Source organism: Pongo abelii, chromosome 17 (genome assembly GCF_028885655.2).
Source record: "Pongo abelii isolate AG06213 chromosome 17, NHGRI_mPonAbe1-v2.0_pri, whole genome shotgun sequence".
Taxonomy (NCBI): domain Eukaryota; kingdom Metazoa; phylum Chordata; class Mammalia; order Primates; family Hominidae; genus Pongo; species Pongo abelii.
Genome location: NC_072002.2, coordinates 60,887,357 through 60,914,210, shown reverse-complemented (window position 1 = coordinate 60,914,210; position 26,854 = coordinate 60,887,357). Strand labels below are relative to the sequence as shown.

The 26,854-nt window shown below is 45.2% G+C and overlaps 1 protein-coding gene across 3 annotated transcripts in view; it reads right to left on the bottom strand.

The window, feature by feature from the left end:
• Nucleotides 1–628: 628 nt before the first annotated feature.
• ARK2C (arkadia (RNF111) C-terminal like ring finger ubiquitin ligase 2C) overlaps nt 629–26,854 on the bottom strand; it is a 127,924-nt gene continuing 101,698 nt past the window's right edge. Inside the window, exons 3-8 of one of the 3 annotated variants that reach the window (XM_024235928.3) lie at nt 26,601–26,708; nt 14,625–14,754; nt 11,859–11,963; nt 11,458–11,553; nt 6,222–6,328; nt 629–5,782 (exon numbers count right to left, since the gene is read on the bottom strand). In XM_024235928.3, the coding sequence (XP_024091696.1) occupies nt 5,665–5,782; nt 6,222–6,328; nt 11,458–11,553; nt 11,859–11,963; nt 14,625–14,754; nt 26,601–26,708 (664 nt within the window). In that variant the 3' untranslated portion in view covers nt 629–5,664. The remainder of the gene's footprint in view (nt 5,783–6,221; nt 6,329–11,457; nt 11,554–11,858; nt 11,964–14,624; nt 14,755–26,600; nt 26,709–26,854) is intronic. The other 2 variants (XM_024235929.3, XM_054537838.2) reach the window with 2 other exon arrangements.

Sequence of the window (26,854 nt, the reverse complement as noted above, 5' to 3'; positions counted from 1 at the left end):
CAGGTCCCAGCCAGCTCAGGGGGCTACTCTCAGGGGCGTGAAATCCCTCTCTCTCCTTTTGGCTGAGAGGCATCAGGCTCACAGCTGTGCCAGCCTTTGACAGTGACTTCCCCATGTCCTCCCCCATTATTCCTCTACAGGAGCAGGGGGACTGGAGGCCCACTCCCAGTCCTCCGTAGAAGCTCTTCCTGCCCACAGCCCCCAGGGAGCAAAGGCAGAGGGAGGTGGACAGAGGAGATGCCAGGAGCAAAGACCTTGATTCCAAAATGTATGTCCCAATCTGTTTTCCATGGGCAGCATCTCAACAATGAAGACTCTGGGAGATGATAGGTTGGGGGTGCCAATCCCAAACCCATAGTTTGGGGCTCCTTTCTGCCTACCCCATCCCTATCTCTAACAAGACATGGATTTCAGCTCACTTGCCAAATGACTGCCCAAACCTTGTGAAAGGGCATGTCCCATACGTGTCCACCTAACTCACCTCCCTGTCACCCACAGGATGCCACATATTATAGGACAAAAACCCTCCTGAAAGTCAACTCTGAGCAAGCTCAGATAAATTCTCAGCTTACTCTCTCTATTCTCTTCTTCTTTCTTCTCCTTTTCTCCTCCCAATCCTTTCTCCCTCTTTCCCTCTTTTTTTTTTTTTTTTAGACTGAGTTTTGTTCTTATCACCCAGGCTAGAGTGCAGTGGTGCACGCTCCCGGCTCACTGCAACCTCCGTCTCCTGGGTTCAAGCCATTCTCCTGCCTCAGCCTCCCGAGTAGCTGGGATTACAGGCGCCCGCCACCACGCCCAGCTAATTTTTGTATTTTTAGTAGAGACGGGGTTTCACCATGTTGGCCAGGCTGGTCTCAAACCCCTGACCTCAAGTGATCTGCCCACCTCGGCCTCACGAAGTGCTGGGATTACAGGTGTGAGCCACCATGCCCTGCCTTTTCTCCCTCTTTCTTCTCTCCTGAGAAGGTGAGAAGCACAACATGGCGGTTTCCCACGGGATCTGTGTCACATTCTACTTGAATCTAAGGGACACTAAAGATCTCCCAGTTCTCCTCACTCACCCCACCCAGAAAACTGAGACTCAGGGGCCAAGGGACTTGCTCAGGGTCACTGGGACGTCTGTCATGGAGCATATTTGAAAACCTGAGCCTCCTGGCTCCCCAGTCCAGAGCTCCTTCTAAGAAGCCAGGCTTTTTGGCTCTCTGATGTTCCTCTTGTAATGTCTGGAGGGCTCCAATTCTGGAGTTGGAGGCCAGGTGGCCTCCAACTAGTGCTCCAAGACTTTCCTCAGAGGATAGCGGCTGGGTGGGCTGAGGTTGTGGGAGGAGCGAGAGAAGAGGAAAGACAGGTTCATGATGGAGAGGCAGGGTTGTGGGGAGGGGCGGGTGCCAAGGGTAGCAAGTGAAAGGATTACCCCAGTCTGCTGACAAGTGCAAATTATATTTATATATGTGCTAAATACAGTCACTATATTGGAGTTTTTCACTAGATCACAGCATACAGAATCAAAGGTTTGCATTTCGTATGGAATGTATCCAAAGAGGCCAGCACCACGGTAGGACAGCTTGCAATCACACACCCTGATAGTTTGGACGAAATAAAGTTTGCAGAATTTTATTTAAATTTTTTTTTTGTATTCGTAGTTGTTTGTCATCGTACCAATGCATGCAAAGCATTCCACTCCCAGAAACAACGCCAAAATGAGGTAATAGGAGTAATAAAAAAAATTAGTATCCTTTCTAAATAAATAAATTATAATTAAAAATGCAAAACAACTATAAAAATAATTAAATAAGAACCCACAATATCTACAAGTTAGTCATAAATTATGATTGTTAAATATAAGGCATTTAAACTCACAAAACCCTGTAAACTAGCAACGTGCCATGTTTTTTGTTTTTTGTGTTTTTTTTTCATTTTTGTTTTTCTATCAGCTGAAATCGCTCTAGCATTTGCTCTACGCGCGCAGGAGATGAAACACAAGGGGGCCTGACAGACGTTGCTACAGCCCCACGCAGGGAGTGTTTGTCCCGCCGGCAGGCGGGGGGCTTAGGGGATTTCTTTAGGAAAAAAAGAAAAAAAGTCTGGTGCTTTTTTCTTCACCATTGAAAAAACTGTGCTTGTTCATTAGGCGTAAAGAGTTAAGAATACTTGCACGGAGGCTGGGAACATTTGCAGAAGAGGAGCTTGAGTCCTGCCACAGGTGGTGGCCAAGGGCGACAGGGGGCCGAAGGGGGTCCTGGCCAGGTGGAGGGGCAGCCCCTGCTCACCCTCTGCTTGCACCCAACCAGGCTTGTGGTGTTGGGTTGATTGATTGGCATCCTCGGTGGACCCGCGGCGGCACAGCTGCTGCAGCGGCTAGGACGCCCAACTTAAACCCTGGGGCTGCTCTCACCCCAGAAGGCACTCATGCGTCTCAGTCAAGAAAGGGTCTGAGTCCCTTGAGTTGAGCAGGAGGAGGACTTACCAGTGGTCTCCCCTCCTGGAGGTGGTGGATGTGAGATGCTGAGGCCTGACCCTGCCTCTTCTCCACTCTTCCCAGACTCCCTGACCAGTGCCAGGAGCAGAAGCACAGACCCCAGCCCTCTCTTGTCCCCCAAACAGCTGTCCGGCTAAAGAAGTGGGAGCTGCAGGGTTCTGAGTGCCCCATCACCTCCTGTCCCCATCTGCGGGGGAAGGATGGGGGGCTTCAGGGTCTACCCCCAAAGTAAGCAGCTTCCCTCTGCCCTCTGGTGGTCCCCTCCCCAGTCCCTGATATTAGCCTGGGGCAGAGAATTGGGAGGGGGGAGGGGACCAGGGCCCACTGTCTCACTCAGCACGTGTGCCCCCAGCCCAGTCTGAAACAGAGTGTGTGCCCACAGAAAGTCCTTTTCAACAGCTGGGTGGGCACACAGCTCTGCTGCCTTGAAGACGTGTTGATGTTAGGGAGGATTACAAAGTGTGAGTGTCAGAAGGAAATTAGCAAGCATCCAATCCAACCTCCTTAGGTTGTAACTGAGGAAACTGAGGCCCAGAGAGACAAAGGGAAGTTTCTGGTGTTGCCCACTTTGTCAGTGAAGAGCCCAGACTGGAACCTGGGACACCAGCTCTAGTTCTATCCTGGCTTCCCCACTGACTCCCTCCCACTTGCCAGCCTTCCAGGCCAGTCTCAGCAGAAAGAATGAAAGACTGAGACTAAGAGGAGTGACCTTCCTAGACCACCATAGCTGCCTCCAGGCCAAAGCCATCTTCCGATGAATTCTTGGTTTTCACCCAGCCATTGGAGAGAATGGGGCAGAATTCTCAACTTCCTGTGGCTATCAGTAACTAGCTTTCCCCCAAAATCCTGACTCAGATGTACTTTCCCCACTGGTGAGATCTCCAGCCTTTGGCCCTGGAGACATTTTCATACACTGGAGCTACTGAGTTGGACACTGTGATACTCATTGCTGCTAACCTGAATCAGGTTATTCACCATTTTTGCAGCATTGGATGTGTCTCATCTCCTCAGCTAGATTGTGAGCTCCTCAAAGCTTTCATCTCTCCCAGAGCCTGCACCGGTAGGCACTCAATAAAGATTTTATAGAACACCAGGATATTAGTGCAGAGAGAAATCTGCCAGGAGCCACTTCCCCCACTCTCTGCCTGCAGGTGGCCAGAGCAGCTATTCCCGCATAAACCAGTCGTGCTAGAAGCTCTTCCTCAAGCCAAAATCTGCCCGCCTGTTACTTTTACCCATTGGTCCTGGTTTTACCCTTGTAGCAGCAATACAGACTCAAATTTCCTTCACTGTATGGAATTTCTTCAAATATGTGACAAGTATCTTGTCCCCCTCATCCCGGTCTTATTGATATGAGGGCATTGAGACTGGGTTACGGATGGAGGTGAGGGGGAGGCTTAGAGAGCAGTGCAAATGGGGGAATGGGGGAACGGTGGGGGGTGGGGCACAAAGGAAGGTGGCAGAATTCCAGCTAATCTGATGTCTTCCACATAGGGAGAAAGAAAGTTGGATTTGGGTTGGAATTTGGTGGATTTTCCCATCTCCATTCTTCTGTCCTCTTATCTGTCTGCTCCCTTTGGGGTTCAGGAAAATTGTGAGGTGGTGCAGAAAGACATACTGTATCAGGTCTGTGTCTCCCAGCACCCCCATACTGACACCCCAGGAGGTTCTCAGAAGAGAGCATAGAACACGCTGGACAGAGAATATGAATCCTCACAACATCTAGGTGAGGTAGCAGGACCGGAAATGGGGCTGCACTGTTCTCTCTCCCCACTCAAAGGAGAAGGAAACTGAGGCACAGAGAAAGAAAGGGACTTGCCCAAGGTTATCAAAGAGTCAGAGAAGGAGCCAGAGACCAGGGACACAGGCACTCCCAAACCAAGCTGAGGGGCCTCCCAAACCTAGCTGATGTGACCTCAGAGCCAGGCTATCTCTGAGGGACTGTGTCAGGACTGGAGACATCCCGGGGGATGCTCAGCTTCCTCCCCAAGGTCCGCGATATTGACCTCAGCCCTGAGTGCTGGCTGAGAGCACTGTGGCCAAGACCAAGCAGCTATCACCTATGCTGTCTTATCTGCATCATCTGGTTAATTTTTTGCATAGGGAGGCAGTGGCTACGTTGCCTCTTTGTGACAGGCAAGAGCACAGCCTAAAGGAAGGAGTTGGAGTGACCATGGGTCTCTCGGCTCCCAGGAACACAGCGGGTACCTGTAGCTGAGGGCCGAGCCCTCCCTGGTTTAGTGTGGAACTGTGGGGATATAGCTGGGGCCATGCAGTTGAGCCCTAGGCCTGGGGAGCCCTGCATAGATGAACTCTCCCTTCACCTGCTGGAGCTCTGTTGCCTTCCTCACCTCGGCTGAACCCTCAGAGGCCGGGATAAGACCCCATCAGCTCCTTTTCCAGCTCTCCCTCTCCCAGACCCACTTCCACACTCCGTGCACTGTAAACATGAGAAAAACAAAAGCCAAGGTAAAAACAAAAACAAAAACAAAACGAGAACCCCCCCCTCCCGCCTCCCAAATTGGGTGAAAAACAAAATCCTTTTTCACCGTAAACAGAATTTGGCTTTTTTTTTCTTCCACCTTTGATTCCTTTTTCCTTTTCTCTCATAAAGACGGGAAGATTGGGGCTGTCGTTGGTTCGGTCAGGCACCAAAACAAGAAACTCAATGAGAAATATTTGGTGCGAATTCGGTAATAGCGACATGTCCACCACAAGATGACTAGAGCACCACACACAACATTTTTCTTAAGCTAACATGCTCCGGCTGCCATCCACAGAAATAGCTAGAGACCCCTACATGGTTCCTACGTGGTCGAGAGGTATATATACAATCCTTCAGAGGACAGGATTGAGGGGCCGGTCTGTCAGCTAGTGCCTTCAGGATCCCACCTGGGTTCTCCGCAGCCTGGGCCCCTCCTTCCCGCCCTTGCGCTGGGCACGGCCAGCTCCCTCTCTCCTGCTCAGCCAGGCGGATGGGGACAGTCGCCATTCTGGAGAGGTGGGTCCTCCCCCACCCCCTCCTCTCCCTCGACACCGATACCACCAACTCCTCTTTCCACAAAATGTGCTTGCAGGCTTTTCCTCTACGTCAAATGGCTCAGAAGGCAAAGTTTGGCTGCAAGGGCTATGGCCGTGGGGGGACCTGGTGAAGGAAATGGGGTGTCCACTGGCTAATTTCTTCCTCAGCTGTCGGCTCCCAGTTGTGTCTCAATGTCCACTCGGCAGATGGGGCATTTCTTGCTCATGGCGAGCCACTGGTCCACGCACAGTTGGTGAAAGAGATGCATACAGGGTAGGCGTCTGGAAGAGAGGAGGGAGAGTCAGGGGCCCGGCAGGAGCTGAGGGACACTGAGCGGACCAGGAGACACACACCTAGGACCCCTGGGGAACTGCCCGGCTATGGAGGGAGGCTATGGCTGAGATGGGAAACCATGAAGCCTCCGCCAGGAAGCGCTTTCAGATCAGCCTGAAACAAAGCCACAACTTTGTCTTAGACTCATTCAGACCAAACGCCACACTGTTCTCTTACACTTTTCATCCTCGCGTCCATACCCGGGCATCACACATCTAAAACATTTCATACCCCACCTTCCCAGGGCAACCATGAAGCACATCATAGCACACTTGGCACACACGTGCACAAGCAAACAAGCACCCCAACTCCCAGACACACGGCACAGTGATTGGTCACCAATACCTATAAGAGAGGGGAGAGGGAATCAAAATGGCGGTCGCCTACCTCACATCTTCTCCATCTTCCAGCATAGACAGACAAATTGTGCATTTCTCATCTGTGTCTGACTCCTCCCCCTCATCCTTCTTGCCCTTGCCATCCTGGGGTCTTCGCTATGAGAAGCAGAGAGAGGAGTATTCATTACCTGGGGCAGACTCAGCTGGTGGCTGTTGGCTTTCACCCACAGCCTGATCTTCCCCTGGGAGTCAGGTTTTTTAAAGTTTTGTTTGTTTGTTTGTTTTTGTTTTTGAGACAGATTCTTGCAGTGTTGCCCAGGCTGGAGTGCAATAGCGTGATCTTGGCTCACTGCAACTTCCACCTCCTGGGTTCAAGCGATTCTCCCACCTTCGCCCCCAGTAGCTGGGATTACAGGCACTTGCCATCATGCCTGGCTAATTTTTGTATTTTTGTAGAGACAGGGTTTCACCATGTTGGTCACGCTGGTCTTGAACTCCTGAGCTCAGGTGATCTGCCTGCCTCGGCCTCCCAAAGTGCTGGGATTACAGGTGTGAGCCACCTTGCCCGGCCATCAAGTTCTTAAGTAATACCCAGAACTCCTTCCCAGCTACTCTCCTGCAGCAAGGGGAGTAGGAAGAGGTCAAGTGAACATCATTTTTGCTGTCTCAGGCACTTTCTAGGGATACAGAGCTTAGAAAGAAATTGGGTTCCTAATGAATCGATCCTTTGCAAAGCTATGACTGCACAGTTTCCCTTTTCTGGTCCCTTCACACCACCCACTCCCCCTCAACACCCTTTACAACCTAGATTCCTGCCTTCAGGTTTCTCACTCCACTTTCAGGCCCAGCAGGCTTCATTTATTCTTTCAGTCAACCACTGTTGACTCATTTATTCACTGATAACTACATGAAGACACCAACTCTTACAAACTGTAGCCATTGTTATAAACTATTTATATTGTTGGATTTATCTTTCTATCCAGAGAGTTCACTTAAGATAGGCACTATCGTAAAGCAATCATGAAACACTGTTTATACTTGTTGACTTCCCTTGTACTGTTTTTCATTTTATGTTAATTATTTGAAAATAGTTTACCATTATGTAGAAACCATATGTAGAATCATTATGTAGTTTACCATTATGTAAAGTCTGAAGTTCAGATGGCATGGACTCATGGCTTACCCTTCTTTAAGTACCACCCCATACTTGGTCACTTACCAGGCATATTAGTACTTGGTAAATATTTTGGCGAAGAAGAAATCTAGTCAGTGAGCGAAATCAGCCCACCTTTCATGTTCACATCTTCACACTGTGCCATGAAACAGTCTAACAATAACCATAAGAAGAAAATTACCCATTCTGTCCCTCTCCAGAGACAGGCCGACTTCAAGGTCATTTTGCAAAGAGAAAAATCTGAAGAGTCACAAGATGAAGACTACCTAGAGAATGACCGTGGGGCAAGGCCCAGATGCCAAGTCTCCCTTCTCTGGCTCCTGGTCCTAAACTCTGGAGATCCTGAGTCTGATTTAGTCTGGGGAATACTGTAACCTCACTGGAACACACAAGAAAATCTATTTGTTCTGCTCTCTGCCTCGCTGTGCCCTATATACTCCACTGCAAACCCTGCTAGGCTTCTGTAATAAGTTATCCCTTATCCAGAATCCAGAAAATCAGAATTACATCCATAGTCCTGTGTAATTGTCATGGCTTTAGAGTATGAATAGAGTCATGATGATCTGCCTGCTTAAGAGTCCAGCTGTGTTTGCTGGAAGAGTGGCCTTTGTTTAGCTGACACTGCTAGAAAAGGGAGGTCCAATAAAATGTATTGGTAAGAGTCACCGATTTGCCTATTTGCCTACTTTCTACTATTTTTCGCCATCATTATTCATGATTTTCCTTTAATAGTTAACAATTTTAGCTTAATATTACTTTGTTTTGCTGTCTAATCTATATGTCTTCTCATTTCATTAACCTTCCCTTTTACTTTTTTTTTTTTTTTTAGACAGCCTTGCACTCTTGCCCAGGCTGGAGTGCAGTGGTGTAATCACGGCTCACTGCAGGCTTGACCTCCCAGGCTCAAGCAATCCTCCCACCTCAGCCTCCTAAGTGGTTGGGACTACAGGTGCACACCATCATGTTCAGCTAATTTTTCTTTTTATTGTAGAGACAGACTCTCTCTATGACGGCCAGGCTGGTCTCAAACTCCTGGGCTCAATCTATCCTCCTGCCACCGCCTCCCAAAGTGCATGAGCCAGTGTGCCCAGCCCCGTTTTAACTATGATGTTATTGATGTTAATTTTATATGTTGCTTTCATATCTCTTTCTAGTTCTTATTCTTTGCATATTTTTCTATTTTGACTCGGTATTTTCTGTATTTTTATTCTTACATCATTATTATTTTAAAGTATATTTTTTATTGTATATGATTATACTCTCAATTTAAATTTTTAAGGTGTTTTTTCTTCTTTATTGTCTTTTTCACTTGTGTATAATTTTTAAGGTTTTTCTTTCCACATTTTATTTGGGTCCTAACTTTTGTCATTTCTTATTTTTAATTCATTTTGTTCTTTTTTATAATATTTTTATTCCCTTAATTCTTTTTATTCTCCTTTTTACCCGAGCCCTTTATCTACTTGATTCAGTCCATTTCCCCTTTTCATTCTTAGCATTGGTTCTCTTCACAATTTCCTTATGCCTCTTGAAGTGACAGCAGGTGAGGCGTGCATCCTTGGTAGGAGTAAACACCCCCTGGTCCGGGACACAGGTGCTGCTCCTGGACTTGAATACACCACTCATTTCCTTCTATGTTCTTCTCCAATAGCTTAAAACTCTCTCTCTCCAGAGAATGATCATTTTCCCCATGTAGATGACACCCTTAATTACTGAAATGCTGCCATTTCCTCTATTAGCACACTAGCCAAGTTCTGATATATAGTAGGTACTCAATAACTGCAGTCGAAATCATTTATGAATAAATCCAGAGCTTGAGAGGAGCTGCCTATACTGATTCACAGTCTTTGACATTGACACCACCAGCACATGGGTTAGGGGAAAGCATCAAGGTAGCAGCAGCTCACCATTCCTGGGCACTTAGTAGGTACCAGGCACTGTGCCAAGCTGTTCAAGTGCAGCATCCCGTTGAGTCCCCACAGCACCCCGTATAGTAGCTACTAATGAGATCATTTCCGTTTCACATTTTAAAAGGGGGACGTGGACAGGGAGGGGCCAGAAAAGCCAAGCAAGTTGTCCAAAGTAACGGAGCTATAAGGGGTAGAACCGAGAGTCAAAATTGGCTCTAAGAGTGCTCTCAACCAATGCACCCTAGGGTCTCATGAGGGAGTGAAGATGGTCCTTGGCTTGACAATGATGAGGACAGTCCTGCTCTAAGATTCTTAATGTTTGTCAAGCTTTTAATTTCCCCTGGGAAGGATGAACATTTTAAAAATGTATTAATATTTATTTATTTTTATAATAAATGTTATTTTGTAGAGCAGTTCTAGTTTACATAAAATTAAGCAAAAACAGGCCAGGCACGGTGGCTCATGCCTGTAATCTCAACACTTTTGGAGGCCAAGATGGGTGGATCACTTGAAGTTAGGAGTTCAAGACCAGCCTGGGCAACCCCATCTCTACTAAAAACATAAAAATTAGCCAGGTGTGGTGGCACATGCTTGTAATCCCAGCTACTTGGGACGCTGATGTGGGATAATTGCTTGAACCCAGGAGGTGGAGGTTGCAGTGAGTCAAGATCGTGCCACTGCACTCCAGCCTGGGCAACAGAGCAAGATTCTGTCTCAAAAAATAATAACAATAATAAGCAAAAAGTACAGTGTTTTCCCATATACCCTATACTCCCAATACAGAGTTTCTATTATTAACATCTTGCATTAGTGTGGCACACTTGTTACAATCGATGAACCAGTATCAATAGACTATTAACTGAAGTTCATTAGTTTACATTAGGGTTTGCTCTGTGTTGTACCATTCTATCAGTTTTGACAAATGCATAATGTCATGTATCCACCGTTAGAGTATGATACCAAATACTTTCACTCCCCTGAGACTCCCCTATGCTCCATCCATTCATTCCTCCCTCCCTCCCCACTGGCAACCACTGATCTTTTTATTGTCTCCATAGTTTTGCCTTTTCTAGAATGTTATATATTTGGAAACACACAGCACACAGCCTTTTTGGGCTAACTTCTTTTACTTAAGAATTCCTCAGTGCATTTCTGCTTCCAACATGTCTTTCCATGGCTCAATAGCTTATACTTTTTCTTTCATTTTTTGATACAGGGTCTTGCTCTGTTGTCCAGGCTAGAATGCAGTGGTGAAATCATAGCTCACTGCAGCCTCAAACCCCTGGGCTCAAGTAATTATCTTGCCTCAGCCTCCCAAGTAACTAGGACTACAAGTTCATACCACCATGAACTTTTTAACTTTTTAAAATTTTTGTAGAGATGAGGTCTCACTATTTTGCACAGGTTGGTCTTGAATTCCTGGCCTGAAGTGATCCTCCGTCCTTAGCCTTCCAAAGCACTGAGATTATAAGTGTAAGTCACTATGCCCAGTCCTTATTTCTTTTTATTGCAGAATAATATTCCATTATCTGGATGTGCCACTGTATGTTTATCTATCTTTCATCTATTGAAGGACATCTTGACTGCTTCCAAAATTTTCATTTATTTTAATTTAAAAAAATTTTTAACTCAGTTTCCTGGGCTCTAATCTTATCCTAGATTCCTAGTTCTTAACACTGGAGATTCTACCTCTACAGACTTAGGATAAAACCTGTGACTCTGTGGCTTTAAAAGCTCCCCAGGTGATCCTGACCGTCAGTCAGGTTTGAAAACCTCTGCTTGGAAGCCTTAGTTTCCCATTTGTTCATATGTGAGATTGGACATGGAATTATTTTCTCAGGCAAATATTAGCCTTCTGTGCAGGTATCCCCTTTGCCCATCTCATTTAGAGACAAGTATTTATGTGCCTGACACCTATACATGTATACACACGTAATATACCCAATGGCAAGTCCACATGCACACACGGATACCCAGCTCTCCTTCTTTACTAATGAGAGGCCTTCCATCTTCCCTCCTGGCCACACCTGGCACAGAAAAGTAACATGACCCTGGGAAGTTATTACAGCTTTAGAGCATCTAACCAGAGCAAAGGTTTCTAGAATCTGGACTGCACCCCTCTGCGAACAACCAGGCCAGAGTCAATTAGACAACCCCCCTTCCCCATTCCCTGACTATGCAGGCTGGCCTGCTGGCAGACCCACCTTCTTATACTTGTGGGGGAAGGTGAACCTCTCAATGGTGTTCTGTACAGCTCCCCGAGTCACATTACCCAACCTGTCCTCGAGCTGCAGCAGCTCCTGGAAAGAGAAAAATGTGCACATGTGTGCTCAGCATGTATAAATGCCCACATGCACACAGGATATGGATTGGGGAGCTGGAAGACATGAGCAGGAAGCATTCACATAGCTATCAGGAAGAACTCTTCTGATGCTGAAAGACTGCAATATCTCTACTGGCTCTCCCTTCTTCTCTCTCTTACTCTTGACCCTGAAACTTCCTGACACCCATACCCTACTCGCCAGCAGAGGTGGGGAGGGAAAAGGGATGATAAATAATAATGGCATCTCCACCAACCCAGTTGGTACCAGACAGAGCAACATACCTCATAGCTCTCCCGTACGGCGGAGGTGTGTCTGCTGGGATTTAGTCCCTGGAGAGCAAGGAAGTGAAGCTGAGGGTAAGGGTAGTTTCGGATTTCATGGACGACCTGTTGGGTAGAAAATGCCTTGGATAGAGCAAGGATTCAAGGTTTCTCCATGAGCCCAGCATGCAACTTCTCCACCTGTAACCCACTCAGTACACCCTGAGATGCTGTGGGCAGAAGTATTGTGTTTCCTGCTCTTATGTCCCTTTTCTTTCATCAAGAACCAAGCTTTGCCTGGACAAGCCCCAGAAGGAATAACAGAATTAATAAAGTGACAACTAACCTTCATGGCAGGCACTGTTCTAAGCACTTAATTGACTAATTGAATTATCTCACCTGATGTATAATGTGGGTGCTATTACTCTCCCCATTTTACTGATGGGGTAAATGAGGTACAATAGATTATGTAACTGGCTCAAGTTATGCAACCAAGGGACAGAACCAGGATTTCAAACCCAGGCAGTTGGGTGGCAGAGTCCATTCCCTTCACCTTTTGGTTTAGTCCATTCTCACACTGCTATGAAGAAATACCCAAGAATGGGTAACTTATAAAGAAAGGAGGTTTAATTGACTCACAGTTCCACATGGTTGGAGGGCCTCAGGAAACCTACAGTCATGGTGGAAAGCACCTCTTCACAGGGCAGCAGGAGAAAGAATGAGTGACAAGCGAATAGGGCGGTCCCTTGTAAAACCATCAGATCTTATGAGAGCTCACTCACTATCATAAGAAAAGCATGTGGGAAACTGCCCCCACATGATTCAATTATCTCCACCTGGTCCTGCCCTTGACATGTGCGGATTATTCAATTCAAGGTGAGATTTGGGTGGGGATACAGAGCCAAACCATATCACCCCTACTCTGCACTGCCTCCAAGAGAAGCTTGATGGTTCAAGGCTTGGGTTTGTGTCAGCACCAAGGTGGGGGCACAAAATTTAAAGGGCCACCAAAAGCCTCAGTAATAAAGATCAATAATATTTTAATGCAATGTTTTTTAAAGTCAAATAAATGCAAAAAAACCTCCATGCTGAGCAAAATATCAATATTTTAAATAAAGACAGAGTCTGACTCTGTTCTGGCATGGCCTGCCTCACTCGCCTTTCCCTCGCCCTGGCTATGAGTCAGAGAGGAGTTTCCATCACAGCTCCTCCACTTGCTCACTGTATGTCCCAGGGCCAGTTACTTAGCCTTTCTATTCCTCAGTTTTCCAATCTTTAAAATCAGGATAATACTCTTTTGTGGGAATTTTTGAGAGGATTAATGGGATAATCTACATGAAGTGCTTAGAACAGTGCCTGGTATGTAGTAAGTGCTCAATAAATGCTTGCTTCTTTATTCTTAAGAGATGGTGCTTCATACACAAAGCATGGACCCTCAGAGCATACAAGGACTCCAAAAATTACTCATGTAAGTTCCTTATTATACAAATAAGGAGACTGAGGAGCTGAGTGGTTAGTGACAGAGACAAGGGTTGGAAGGTGGAATTATGCTTTAGGGCAGCAAAGTGAAGTTGCCTGGAAATAAGATTTTCAATCAAGCTTTTGCTGCTTTCATGGAATATCTTCATTTTAATTCCATGCAGCTTGCAATGTCAGGAGTCCAAAGGCCCCCAAAGCCAGCCTGACCCATGATTCGGCACTCTGCAGCCACAAGAAGGCCTGCCCTCTGAAAAAGGCAGAACTGGATAGGCAGGCTAGGCCCAAGAGCTCCCACTGGGATCTCTTTTGATCCTCACACCAGCCCTGTGAGATGGGCGAGGCAGGCATCTTCATTTCCATTTCACAGATTAGTGGAGCCAAAGCCTAGGGAGGTACTGACCACAGGAAACTAAATGAGGCCACATGAAGTGCAAGGTCTACTCTGCCTGATCTTATCCCTGAGCCTTTTACCCACAGACCACACCCTGCCACGCTGCCCCTTTCCACTCCTCCAGTGCCCACTCCTACTCCCCTCGGCAGAACCAGCTTCCAGTCCAGCAGGTTCCCTTTCATTCCCCATAAAGCCAGAGTGTGAATAGGAGCTGGGAAGAGAGGGGAGCTGTTGATCTGCCAGGGAGCCAGGATACAAGAAGGCCAGGGCACAAGGGAGTCAGGGCATGGGTTGTTGATATACAGAGGAGCTGCGTCACGTGGAAGCCGGCGCACAGGGGAGCCAGGATATAAGGGGGCCAGGGCACACAGGAGTCAGGGCATACGGGTTGGTACACAGGTGAGCTGGCTCATGTAGGAGCTAGGGCACAGGGGAGCTGGGATATAAGGGGGCCAGGGCACAGGGGAGTCAGGACATAGGGGGTTGATACACAGGGAAGCCAGGTCATATGGAATCCGGAGCGCAGGGGAGCCAGGATATAAGGGGGCCAGGGTACCGAAGAGTCAGGGTATAGGAGGTTGATACACAGGGGAGCTGGGTCATATGGAAGCCGGAGCACAGGGGAGCCAGGATATAAGGGGGCCAGGGCACAGGGGAGTCAGGGCACAGGGGGCTGATACAGAGAATAGAAGCTGGGAAGAGTGGGTAGCTGTTGATCTGCCAGAGAGCCAAGACACAAGAAGGCCAGGGCACAAGGGAGTCAGGGCATGGGGAATTGCCACACAGGTGAGCTGGGTCATGTGGAAGCCGGGGCACAGGGGAGCCAGGCCATGTAGGAGCCGGGCACAGGGGAGCGCAGGCCTCAGACCACCACTGGCACTCAATAGGCGCAAAGGAGTTCATTTTCTTTCACTTACCATCTGCGTGGAGGAGGAGTTTCTGGGAAAGTGGTGCATTCGAGGAGTGGCTAGGTAATGCTGATAGTGCTGAGGGATGGGCCGCACCTGGAACTGAGCAGGACTCAAGCCAGCATCCACACTGAGATCCCTGCAGGGAAACAGCCTTAGTGAACCATAGGGTGGTGTGATTTAGCCAGGTTAGAGAAGGGACCTCAGACATCAAGCCTATGGAGTAGAATTGGAGTGACACCCTGCCGGAGCTGCAACGAACTTTACGTCTCCCAGCCTTTCCTCTCTCTTTAGAGGGAAGGAAACGGAGACCCAGAGAAGGAAAGGACTCTGAAAGGTCTGAAGGAACTAGAGCAATCCAGGCTCTATGAAACTTCTTTAAACTAGGGGACCAAAGCTCCCTCCCAAGACAAAGTCCATCCTAAGAGAAATGCTGAAAGAAGAATCTAAATCGAGCAAGCCAGAGGCACCGAGTAAGGGAAAGACAAGGTTCAGATAAAAGTGGAGGAGGGAGCCGAGGCTGTATTTTTACCGCTTTGAGAAAACAACGAGAGAGACCTCTACACCTAGACCTACAGGCCAGACAGCTTATCCTGGCCCACCGCAACCCACTCCTAAAAATATAGGAAAATTCATTTTTCTTAAAAACTAATTAATTGATGAATTGCACTGAGGATGAACCAATGGCTAATTTGGAAAATGGCCAATTTCAGATCTGGAGAGAAAATGCACAAGATGAGATGGAAACATCTTGTCATAACTGGAAACAAGAGAGCTATCAAAACACTACTAGGGTGACAGCAAAAGGCCTCAGGAGCCGTCCTGAAGAGGATCCCACTGGCCAGAGTTAGGACAATGTGCAGGTTGACAAGCATAACTGCAGGAGAGATGGAAATAAATAAAAATTGTTTAAATCCATGCGCATGAAATGATCCTAGAAAATTGGTCCCCTTCAAAGGATGCTGGAGAACAAACTCTTCTTTACCTTTCTTTTTTTTTTCTTTTCTTTTTTTTTTTTTTTTTTTTGAGATGGAGTCTCACTCTGTCACACAGGCTGGAATGCAGTGGTGCGATCTCGGCTCACTGCAACCTCCATCTTCCAGGTTCAAGCAATTCTCCTGCCTCAGCCACCCAAGTAGCTGGGACTACAGGCATACCACACCACGCCCGGATAACTTTTGTATTTTTAGTAGAGATGGGGTTTCACCATGTTGGCCAGGCTGGTCCTGAACTCCTGACTTCAAGTGATCCATCCACCTCAGCGTCCCAAAGTGCTGAGATTACAGGCATGAGCCACCACACCCAGCCAGCTCTTCATTTTGAAAACTAGTAAATAAATGAAAAGAAGCCTTTCTTTTCTTACTGTATTTCTAGGTAATCAAATATTTGATGAGTGGAAATTTCTCTTTATAAAAGTTTTTCAGCTAATAAATGAATAAGGGATGATTGAATTTTTCTTGAATTTTTGTCATCATTTTGCCTCCCCTAAAGAAATAAAGGATCTAAGCAAAGATCATTGATTGTTGCTAACATCACAAAAGAAGCAACAACCAGACAGTAAGTGCTTTCTGGTGGAAGAATACAATATCACCTACGAAGTATTTTTGCCAAGAAATAAGAGTTGAACCTGAATCTACTCAAGCCTTAATCTCGGTGCCAAGGTCCAGAGAATACAAGAAACTAAGGAACATCTTAAGTGACAATACCAGAATGCAACCAGCAAAATCCAGGTAAGGGGAAACTACAGGGAAAACAGCCTGGATTCTTCAACAAATACATTGGAGAAAAAAAAAAAAAAGGATATGGAGGAGTATTAAAGGAATTTCCGCTTCTCCTGGTGATAGTTTAACAGGAGTTAAGTTTACCTTTCCACTTTAAACTACTAGAAAGCTGAACAGAATATATGAAATCTCTGTTTTCAGACATTACATAACAAGCAATGCAGACTGTTATCAATAGAAGGACAACACATGATGTGAGCCCTGCAACCTCCCTAGTTTTTTGCATGAAGGCACATTCCAGACCATGAGCAGGGAAAGAACTAAGCAGAGCATGACGATCTTAATGATTTGAGGATTCAAAGATCTTATTTCCAGGAGGCTGAGGTCTCTGAAAGCTGTGGTACCATGATTTGGAGAGAAGAGACAGCTACATAGAAGGAGAGCTCCAGAAATCTGCACAGAGATCCCCTTGAGTCTCTACTGAATACTAAGATCTGCATACATGGGGTGAAATTATAGTAGGTTAAACAAAGAGTATCCAAGGTATAGTGGGTTCCCAGAGATTAGACAGTGCTGGGAAAGATTCATATTCCAGTCAGCCAGAGCAGAGAGTCCTTGGTCATACAACAGAGACCCCAGAAGAGCCTTTTGAGACTTATTTATGAGATTTATTCGGGCAGATCTAGAGTAGTATCTACTCTAGGGATATTCTAGTCCTGCTGGAAGAAGACTTAAAAGCAAGCCTTAAAAGGATGAAACTGAACTGCAAGTGCTGCTTACCAGAACGAAGCCTAACACTCTCTAAATGGATAAAACAAACATAACTACTTAACAGTGTATAATCCACAATTATTCATAAATGATGTTCATCATTCAATAAAAAATTACTAGACATGCCAAAAAAGTGATAATATGTCCCAGAATCAGGTGAAAAATCAATCCATGGAAACAACTATGAAACAGAAATAACAACAAGGATACTAAAATAGCTATTATAATCATATTCAAATATACAAAAGAAAACATGAAAACAGAGAAGAGTAAAATATATAGAAGAGGAGATATTTTAATGATGCTAGTGGAACTTCTAGAGATGAAAAATGCAATGTCTGAAATAGAAAATTCACTGGGTTATATTAACAGTAGATTAGATACTACAAAAGAAAAGATTAGTGACTTTAAGACACAACAATAAAAATAATCCAAAATGAGCCAGGAACAGTGGCTCATGCCTCTAATCCCAGCATTTTGGGAGGCCAAGGCAGGAGGATCATTTTAGCCCAGAAGTTTGAGGCCAGCCCGGACAACATAGTGGGATATCACGTCTACAAAAAAAAAAAAAAATGTTTAAATTAGTTGGGTATGGTGGTGTGTCCTCTGGTCCCAGCTACTCAGGAGGCTGAGGTGGAAGGATCACTTGAGCCCAGGAAGTTGAGGCTACAATGAGCTGTGATGCCACCACTGCACTTCTGCCTAGGGGACAGAATGAAATCCTGAATAATAATAATAATAATCCAAAATGAAGCACACCATCAGAAAAAGACTAAAAAATTAACAATCTCAGTAAAAATATCAAGCAGTCAGCCATACAGGTAAGTAAAGACCCAAAAAGAGGGAATGGAAGGTAGATGACAGAAAAAATATTTTAGGGAAAAAATGGCTGAAATATTTCCAAATTTAATAAAAACTATAAATTCACAGATCCAAAAAGTTCGATAAACACAAAGAAAACCACTCCAAGGGACATAATAATCTAATTCCTGAAAAATAGTAATAAAGACAGGATCTTAAAAATAATGAAAGAACAAAAGACCCGTTCAACATAGAAGAATGTAGGTAAGAACAATCATAGATTTCCCATCGACAACAAAGCAAGCCAGAAGACAAAGGAATGGCACCTTTGCACTGCTGAAGGGAAAAAAAACTGTAAACTTAGAAATATATATCTAGAAAAAATATATTTTTAAATGACAGTGAAATAAAGACTTTTTCAAAAAGTTGAGAGAGTGCACTGCCAGGAGACTGTTACTACAAGAACTGTTTTAAAAAGTTCTTCAAACTAAAGAAAAATAACACCAGACAGAAACTTAGATCTCTACAAAGGAATAAAGAGTGCCAGAAATGATAATTATATGGGACATATAAAAAATTATTTTTCCTATGAAAAATTGTCTTTAAAAGTTGACTGTTTAAAGCAGAGATTGGCAAACTTCTTCTGTAAAGGATCATAAATAGTAATTATTTGGGGCTTCAAAAGCCATACAGTCTCTGTCACAACTACTCAAGTGTCCACTGAGGTGCAAAAGCAGCCATAAACAATAGGTGAACAAATAGATGTGTCTATGTTCCATTAAAACTTTATTTACAAGAACAGAGAGCAGGCAAGATTTGATTCACAGGCCATAATTTGCCAACCACTGGTTTAAAGCAAAAATGATAACAATGTATTTTGGTAATTGTACATACATAGAGATAAAACCTACAAAAGAAGTAGCAAAGGATGGGAAGGGGTAATGGAAGTATACTGTTTTAAGAGTTTTGCATTACACACAAAACGGTATATAATTCTATTTTAGGGTAGAGTGTGATATGCTAAATAGGCATATTGTAAACCTAGTGAATTCCCAAAATAAAATAAGATAAAATAAAGTGGTATGATTATTAAACCAATATTTAATACTAAAAATTCTCAACTGATCCAAAAGAAGGCAAAAACAGACAGAAATTTTAAAAGAAAAACAACAAAATGACAACAACAACAAAACAGATGGAAGAAAGAGAAAACAAAGAGCAAGATGGCAGATGTAATTCCAACCATGTAGACAATTGCATTAAATGCAAATGGTCTAGACACCCCAATTAACAGAGATTGTCAACTGTAAAACAATCGCCAACTATATGCTGTCCATTCAAGATATAAATATGTAGATACTAGGTTAAAAGTAAAAGGGGGAAAGAGATATACCCTGTAAGCGCTAACTGGAAGAAAGCTGGAATGGCTATGTTAACATCAGACAAGGTAGACTTTGAACCAAGGGATATTACCAAGGATAAGGAAGGATGTTTCATAATAATAAAGGGATCAATTCATCTTGAAAAATGACAATCCTTTTAATATCCTAATATATATAAGTCAAAATAAGTGAAGCAAAAACTGACAGAACTGAAAGAAAACAAATTCATAATTAGAGTTCTAGACATCCACCCTACTCCTTTATAATTCATGGAATAATTCATGAAAAAAAATCAGTAAGAATATAAAAGACCTGAACGATACTATCGACTAACTTGATCTAACAGACATTTATAGAATACTCCATCCAATAAGAGTAGAATATATGCTTTTTAAAAATATTTATAGAACATTTACTAAGATAGTATAAATGCCGGACCATAAAACAAGTCTCAATAAATGTAAAAGGATTAGAATTACACAGAGTATGGTTTCTGATCACACTGGTATTAAATTAGAAATCAACAACAAAAAAAAAGTCTGCAAAATCCCAAATTTTTCAAAGATTAAATTAAAAACTTCTAAATTACCCAGGGTCAAAAAGAATTCATAATGCTAACTAGAAAGTTTGTAGTCCTTAAAGAAAAATTCAGTTTTATATGCTTACATTAGAAAAGAAAACCCAAAGTCATGATCTAAATTTACGCCTTAAGAAGCTAGAGCCCAGAATATGTAGAAGAGAGGAAATGATAAAATCAAGATCAGAAATCAGTGAAATGAATCAGTGAAATAAAAAACAAATAATGGGATCAAAGGCTATTTTCTTTTTCTTTTTTTTTTGAGACGGAGTCTCGCTCTTTCACCCAGGCTCACTGCAAACTCCGCCTCCTGGTTCATGCCATTCTCCTGCCTCAGCCTCCCGAGTAGCTGGGACTACAGGCGCCTGCCACTGCACCTGGCTAATTTTTTGGATTTTTAGTAGAGACGGGGTTTCACCGTGTTAGCCAGGATGGTCTCGATCTCCTGACCTCATGATCCGCCTGCCTCGGCCTCCCAAAGTGCTGGGATTACAGGCGTGAGCCACCACGCCTGGCCTGATCAAAGGCTATTTTCTAAAGAGTAGTACAAATGATTAAATTTCTATCTAGATTGATCAAGAATGAAAGAACATACAAATTACTCATATGAGGAATGAAAGAGGGAGCATTATTACAGATTCCGGATGTTAAAACGATAAGGAAATATTATGAATAGCCTTATGCCAGTACATCCAATTCAATGAGAAAATTTATTTAAAGACAAATTACCAAAATTACCAGATGCAGTAGCACACACCTGTAATCCCAGCTACATTGGAGGCTGAGGCAGGAGAATCATTTGGGCCTAGGCGTTTAAGACCAGCCTGGGTCTGGGCACAGTGGCTCACACCTGTAATCCCAGCACTTTGGGAGGTGAGGTGGGAGGACTGCTTGAGCACAGAAGTTGAGGATCAGCCTAGGCAATGTAGCAAGACTCTGTCTCCACAAAAATTTAAAAAACAAAAAGTTAGCTGGGCACAGTGGTGCACACCTATAGTCCCAGCTACTTGGGAGACTGAGGCAGGGGGATCGCTTGAGCCCAGGAGATCGAGGCTGCAGTGAGCCAAGGTGCACTCCAGCCTGGGTGACAGAGCAAGACCCTGTATCTAAAAATTAATTAATTAATTAAAAATAATAATACCAATCCTACACAACCTCTTCCAGAAAGTAGATGAGGAAACACTTCCCAAACCATTCAATGAGGCAAGCAGTACACCGATACAAAAATCAGACAAAGGCATTTCAAGGAAAAAAAAAAACCCTATAAACCAATATTACTCATGAACAAAGATGTAAAAGTTACTTAACAAAATTTTAGCAATTTGAATCCAGGAACATGTAGATTAAATGAGACTTATGTGACATATCGACCAATCACAATGTATAAAACTTATTTGGATCTTGATTGATACAAAGTATAACAGAGAAATTTTAATACTGGCTAGATATATGATTATAGTAAAAATTATTATTAAATTTCTTTGTGTTAATAGTGGTATCAAAGTAAGGATGTGAAAAAGCAGAGTCATTATCTCTTAAGATACGTAGTAAAATATTTACAGATGAAATAATACGATGCCTGGATTTGTTTCCAATACAGCAGTTTCTCCTTTTCTGTGAGGGATATATTCCAGGACACCAGTGGCTGCCTGAAACTGCAGATAATAAGGAATCCTATATATACTATGTTTCTTCCTATACTATATATTCATACCAATGATAAAGCTTAATTTATAAATTAGGCACAGTAAGAGACTAACAATAACCAATAACAAAATAGAACAATTATAACAATATACTGCAAAAAATATTATGTGAATATGGTCTCTCTCTCTCTCTCAGTCTCTCAAAATGCTGTAATATTTTCAGACCGTGGTTTACATGGGTAACTGAAACCCTGGAAAGTGAAACCACAGGTAATGGAGACTACCGTAATATCAGGACTGGGGAAGTGAGAGAACAAAGATGAGTAAAACTGGCCATGAGATCTGGGCGTGGTGGCACATGCCTGTAATCCCAGCACTTTGGGAGTCCGAGGCGGGCGTATCACGAGGTCAAGAGATCGAGACCATCCTGGCCAACATGGTGAAACCCTGTCTCTACTAAAAATACAAAAATTAGCTGGGTGTGGGGTGCGCGCCTGTAGTCCCAGCTACTCAGGAGGCTGAGGCAGGAGAATCGCTTGAACCTGGGAAGCAGAGTTTACAGTGAACCAAGATCACGCCACTTTATTTCAGCCTGGCAACAGAGTGAGACTACGTCTCAAAAAAAAAACAAAACAAAAAAAAAACAAAACTGGCCATGAGTTGATGTCATAGCTGGATGACATATATGTGTGAATTTATTATACTATTCTCTTATTTTTTTTATTGTTTGATATTTTCTATAATAAAAAGGGTTTTCTTAATAAAAAAGTTTCTCTATTGTGCAAAGGTAACATCCACTATGTCCAAGTTTTATCTCTATGGGCACCCACTTCAGAAATACCAAAAGCATGCATGGAAACTTGTGGCATTTATTAGAGAAAATATGCTGCGAGCAGTCGCTTCTTGCAGTGTGCTGTGTACATTGAAGTGGTCCCTGGTAATTAGGACACAGCTTCCCTTTGGGAAAGTGAAGCTAGGCCCTAAAAGCACCCTTGAGAGGAATGCCAGGGCCTCAAAAAGTTCAACCTCAGATCCTACAGGAGCGAGATGGCAGGAGGCATGGGACTCTGAGACTTCCCCTCCTCATGTTGCTGCGAGCAGGCCCTGATCACTAACTTCCTATGCTCCCACTGTGCCTGCTGCTACTGAGCCTGGATCCCACACGGCCTGGGTTTGGCTACACATTGCCCTGCAATGTCATCTGAGATCTTTCTGAGGGAAAAACCCAACAAAGCCATCAGCCTTCAAGGGAGTCTTATTCCTGTTCCCTGGGTTACGCTCATGAGAGTATGAGCCCTGGAGAGTTGGCAGGAGCTCTCTGATGGTCTCTGATGGTCCTTGGCATCTGGCCCCATCCTCCTCTTTGCACAGCCCAGGTCCAGCTGCTATGGGCAGGAAGGACTGCCAGTCACTCTCACAGGCTCCATGCACACCACAGCCTGAACAGCAGCAGCTGTCAGAAGACCCAGGTCCTTGTCCCAAGTCCATCCCTTCTTAGCTGTGAGACCCTCTCTAGCTAATTCACCTTTTTGAGCCTCATCTCTAAGATGATGATAACAGTAGCTCCTCATGGTAATGTTGGAGCATCAAATGAGAAAATGCAGGTGAAAACTCTTTGCAGAGCACTACACAGATGCAAAGAGCCATTATCAGCCCAAATCCCTGGAACAGCTCATGATGACCCTGTCACTTGGGAAATGAGCTAAACTCTTGGAACCAGTTGGATGCAAACTTAGAAATCCACTAGGTCAGCCCCTCACATTCACAGGTCCATCTGAGGCCTGCAGAAGGACAGTGCCTTATTCATGGACCTTGGCTGGCTGGTTGGGACCATCAGGGTTTCACACCCTTGCCTGGGCTCAATCCATTGCACTGCCTCACGTGGCAGAATCTCTGATTTTTAGCATTTACCCAGAAGTCTCAGGGAACCCAACAAATTCAAAACAAATGTTCAAGGAATTCTACCAAAGCAAAGTCCCAAGGAACTTGCAACAGAGTCACCCCAATCCCAAGAATGCTAACTGGAAAAGCAAGAGGCACCTTGTCCCTCAAATGGGTGGGATGGTCTGCCCTGGGTGGGCCTGGGTGGGCTCTCATGATGCCCCTCTTATCATCTCATCATGGATCTGGGCTACCCCAACAGGGGATGTGGTTCCTCAAACCCTAAAGAAGTCTGGACCAGGACCTGACTCAAAGAGAAACTAGCCCCTAAGGCAGCAGTGTCTCCAGCCTTTGCTGTTGCCACCAGCCTGTAAGAACTTGCTAAGTGTCTAAAGGGGTCACAGGAATATCCCACAGACCTAAAGCCACAGGGTTAACCCAGAACTGTGTTTTGGAGATTTCTTGTGCCAATGTGTCATTTTTGGCCTTTGTATCTAAACATCACGCTGAACCTTATTTTCCACTTTTAATGTTCTTGAACATGGTGTGGTCTGGTTGCTGTGCAGACCCTAAGTTCTTCCCAGAATCTGGCCCTACAAGTGCCAGCACCATCCTATGGGTGACCCCAGGCTCAGGGAGCTTTGGGGGCTTTGCTGAGGCAAGGTTGCCCGGAGGGGAAAGGACAATTGGAGGTGCTCACCCTCCACCCACCCTCTGCCCACAGGTCCCAGGTACTTAGAGACCTCAGCCTGGGCAGGGCTGCAGCTATGACAGAGCAGGGTACAGTCCACAATGGGGAGCAGAGTTAGAACTGAGAAGCCAGGACTGAGTCCAAGAAGAAGCGTGAAAAGAACTGAGGCCCTGGGTTGCGGCTCAAGGTCAGGATCAAGTTATTAGGCATGGGCAAGAAAGAGAGGGGTTTGGGATGTATCCCCCAAGGCTTCCACACACTCTCAGGCCAGGGTTCCCAGCTGAGAGAAGCTGCTTGGGTTGGGTTAAGATATCCCAAAGTAGGAAAAAAGGCCAGGGTAACCTCAGTGGGTGGATGACCTTGGGGCTGGACATGTGCTTGCAGCCCAGTTTCTGGAATGACCTAGGGCAGAAGTCAGTGGTCTCTGATGGTTCTCTAAAGGGGATGGGGGATGCAACAGACACACTTCCCCCCGGGGCTCCTTGCAGAAGATGACAGTAGCCCTTCCTATAATGCATTTCCTGCCATCCAATTACCAGGCTGCCTATCTCCTGGCAGAAGCAGCCTCTCTAGAAAAGAGGGCTGGGATGCAGTTAGCACAATCAATCACAAAACCCCTCGGCGCCACTAGGCTGGCCCCCCTCTGGAGCAGAGCTAATTACAAGGGAGGAGAATCGGCATCCTACTTGGGAAGTGGGAACAGAACAAGCAGAAAGAGCCCAAGGGTGGACCAGGCGGTCCTCTAGGCAGGGCCTCCTAGCATCCCCTGCTAGGGCAGGGACCAGCCTCCCAGAGCCTCCTTCTTTCTGTTTCTTGGGGCAGGTAGGGGTCAGGAATGCAGACTGGTTTAAATCATTAAGACAAGGAGGTTTGGCTCTATAAAGAAAGCTGAGGACAGGGCCAGCACCTGTGCTGCTCCTCCTGCCATCTCCCCAGGATGAGTCCCACCTATGTCACCTGTTCAGTCCCACTTGCCTGTAGGCCCTTGTGTGTGTTCCAATCACTCAGCCATATGCAAGGGCCCTGAGTACTCCGTGTGTGCTGAGTTGAATTAAATGAAATTGACTTGACTGCTGAGGGACAGAATTCAATCCAAATTGCAATTAAATCTTCCTAATTTGAATCTGCTAATTGGAAAAGGCTGGGCAGAAGTTGGCTGCAGTGCAATCTATCTTTTATGGAATTGTTCAATTTAACGGAGAGTGTAGCTGAGAATGAGCAAAGGGCTGAAGAAAATGGAACATGTGAAAGCCACGACTTCCTGCACCTAGAAGCACCCTTAGCATTCAATTGACTGGAACTATTCTCTGGAATCATTCCTGGGTGTGCATGGGAAGGGCTCCCAAAGCAACCCTGGACTAAGCCTGACAAGTGGCTGAAAAATGACACAACGGCACATCAATCTTTAAGATAATTCATCCTTTTCCATTGATAGATTATTTTACACTCTAAAAAAAAACAAAAAACAAAACAAAACATTTTTGACCTAAAAGTTGCAAGAACAGCATAAAGAATTCCTGTATACCCTTCACCCAGATTCCCCAAACGTCACCATTTTACTGCATTTCTATTTCCTTCTCTCTCTGTCTCCTTTTCTCTCTCCCAGCCAATGTACATACTTACACACACACACACACACACATATATACCCACACACAATCCTCTGTGAAGATAGATGATAGATTAGATAGATTTTTTTCCCTGAACTCTTTGCGGGCATGATGCCTTTTACCTCTAAATAGTCAGTGAACTGCACATCTTTTTAAGTTTTCAAGGGTTCTGATCCAACTCTAATTAATATCAGCTCTCTTCTGAGCTAGATCCAGAATTGGGTGGGACCCAGGATCCAAAACCAAGTGACCCTGCATCTCAAGACAACAAAGATGTCTGTCCTGAGTGAGGGAAATTATGGGCAGATCACTCAGGGGCCCATTATCTGCAAAGACTCAGCAACAACACCACCTTCAACCTCTCTCCCCAGCTCCCCTCCTCAGTCCTGACCTCCGACCTGGCTGGCTTTGCCTCCATCCTTCAAGATGCAATGTAAGCCTGTGTTTACACAGCTACCCCACCCAGCACTGCCTTGCTGGCATGCCCTGGCACTTCTCTGTGGATCCCTTGAGACGCACCTCCTCCAGGAAGCCTTGCTGACCACCCAGTTCCTCAGAATTCTCCTTTCTGCTCTCCCCCTAGGGAGCACTGGTTCATATCCCTCACTGAGCCTGGGAAATGTTTTCTATACCTGTCCCCCTCCCCCACTGCAGGACCATGAACACTGAGTCCTACACTGGCCACATAATAGCACCCAGTAACATCTGAGCTAATTGCTAGAACCAGGCTCACGTGGGACCATCTGGCCCAGAGGGTGGCTGGGAGCAGAGGCAAAGGCTGGGGCCTGAGAACTAGGCCTCCTGCACCATTCAAAGTGAAGGAAAACAGAAACTCCACGGATATGGCAAGACCTCCCTCCTCCCTCCCTTCCTCCCTTCCTCCCCCAGGGGCCCTGAAGACTCACCAGTCAGTGCCCTCAGCCAAATACCTGGGCTGAGGTGTCTGCAGTTGGCCGAAGTCGAAGCTGGGGTGGAGGCGGTGGGGGTGGACAGATACACGCTCCTGACTCCGCCTGCACCAGAAGGGATGGAGAGCCCTCACGTCAGGGGCTACCCAGGCCACTAGTTCTCAGGAGCTCTGAGAAGCCGGGGCAGCCTGAGGGTGCCCCACTCTTGCAGCCCCGCTCAGACACCCGCAGTCTAGCAAGCACTGAGCTTC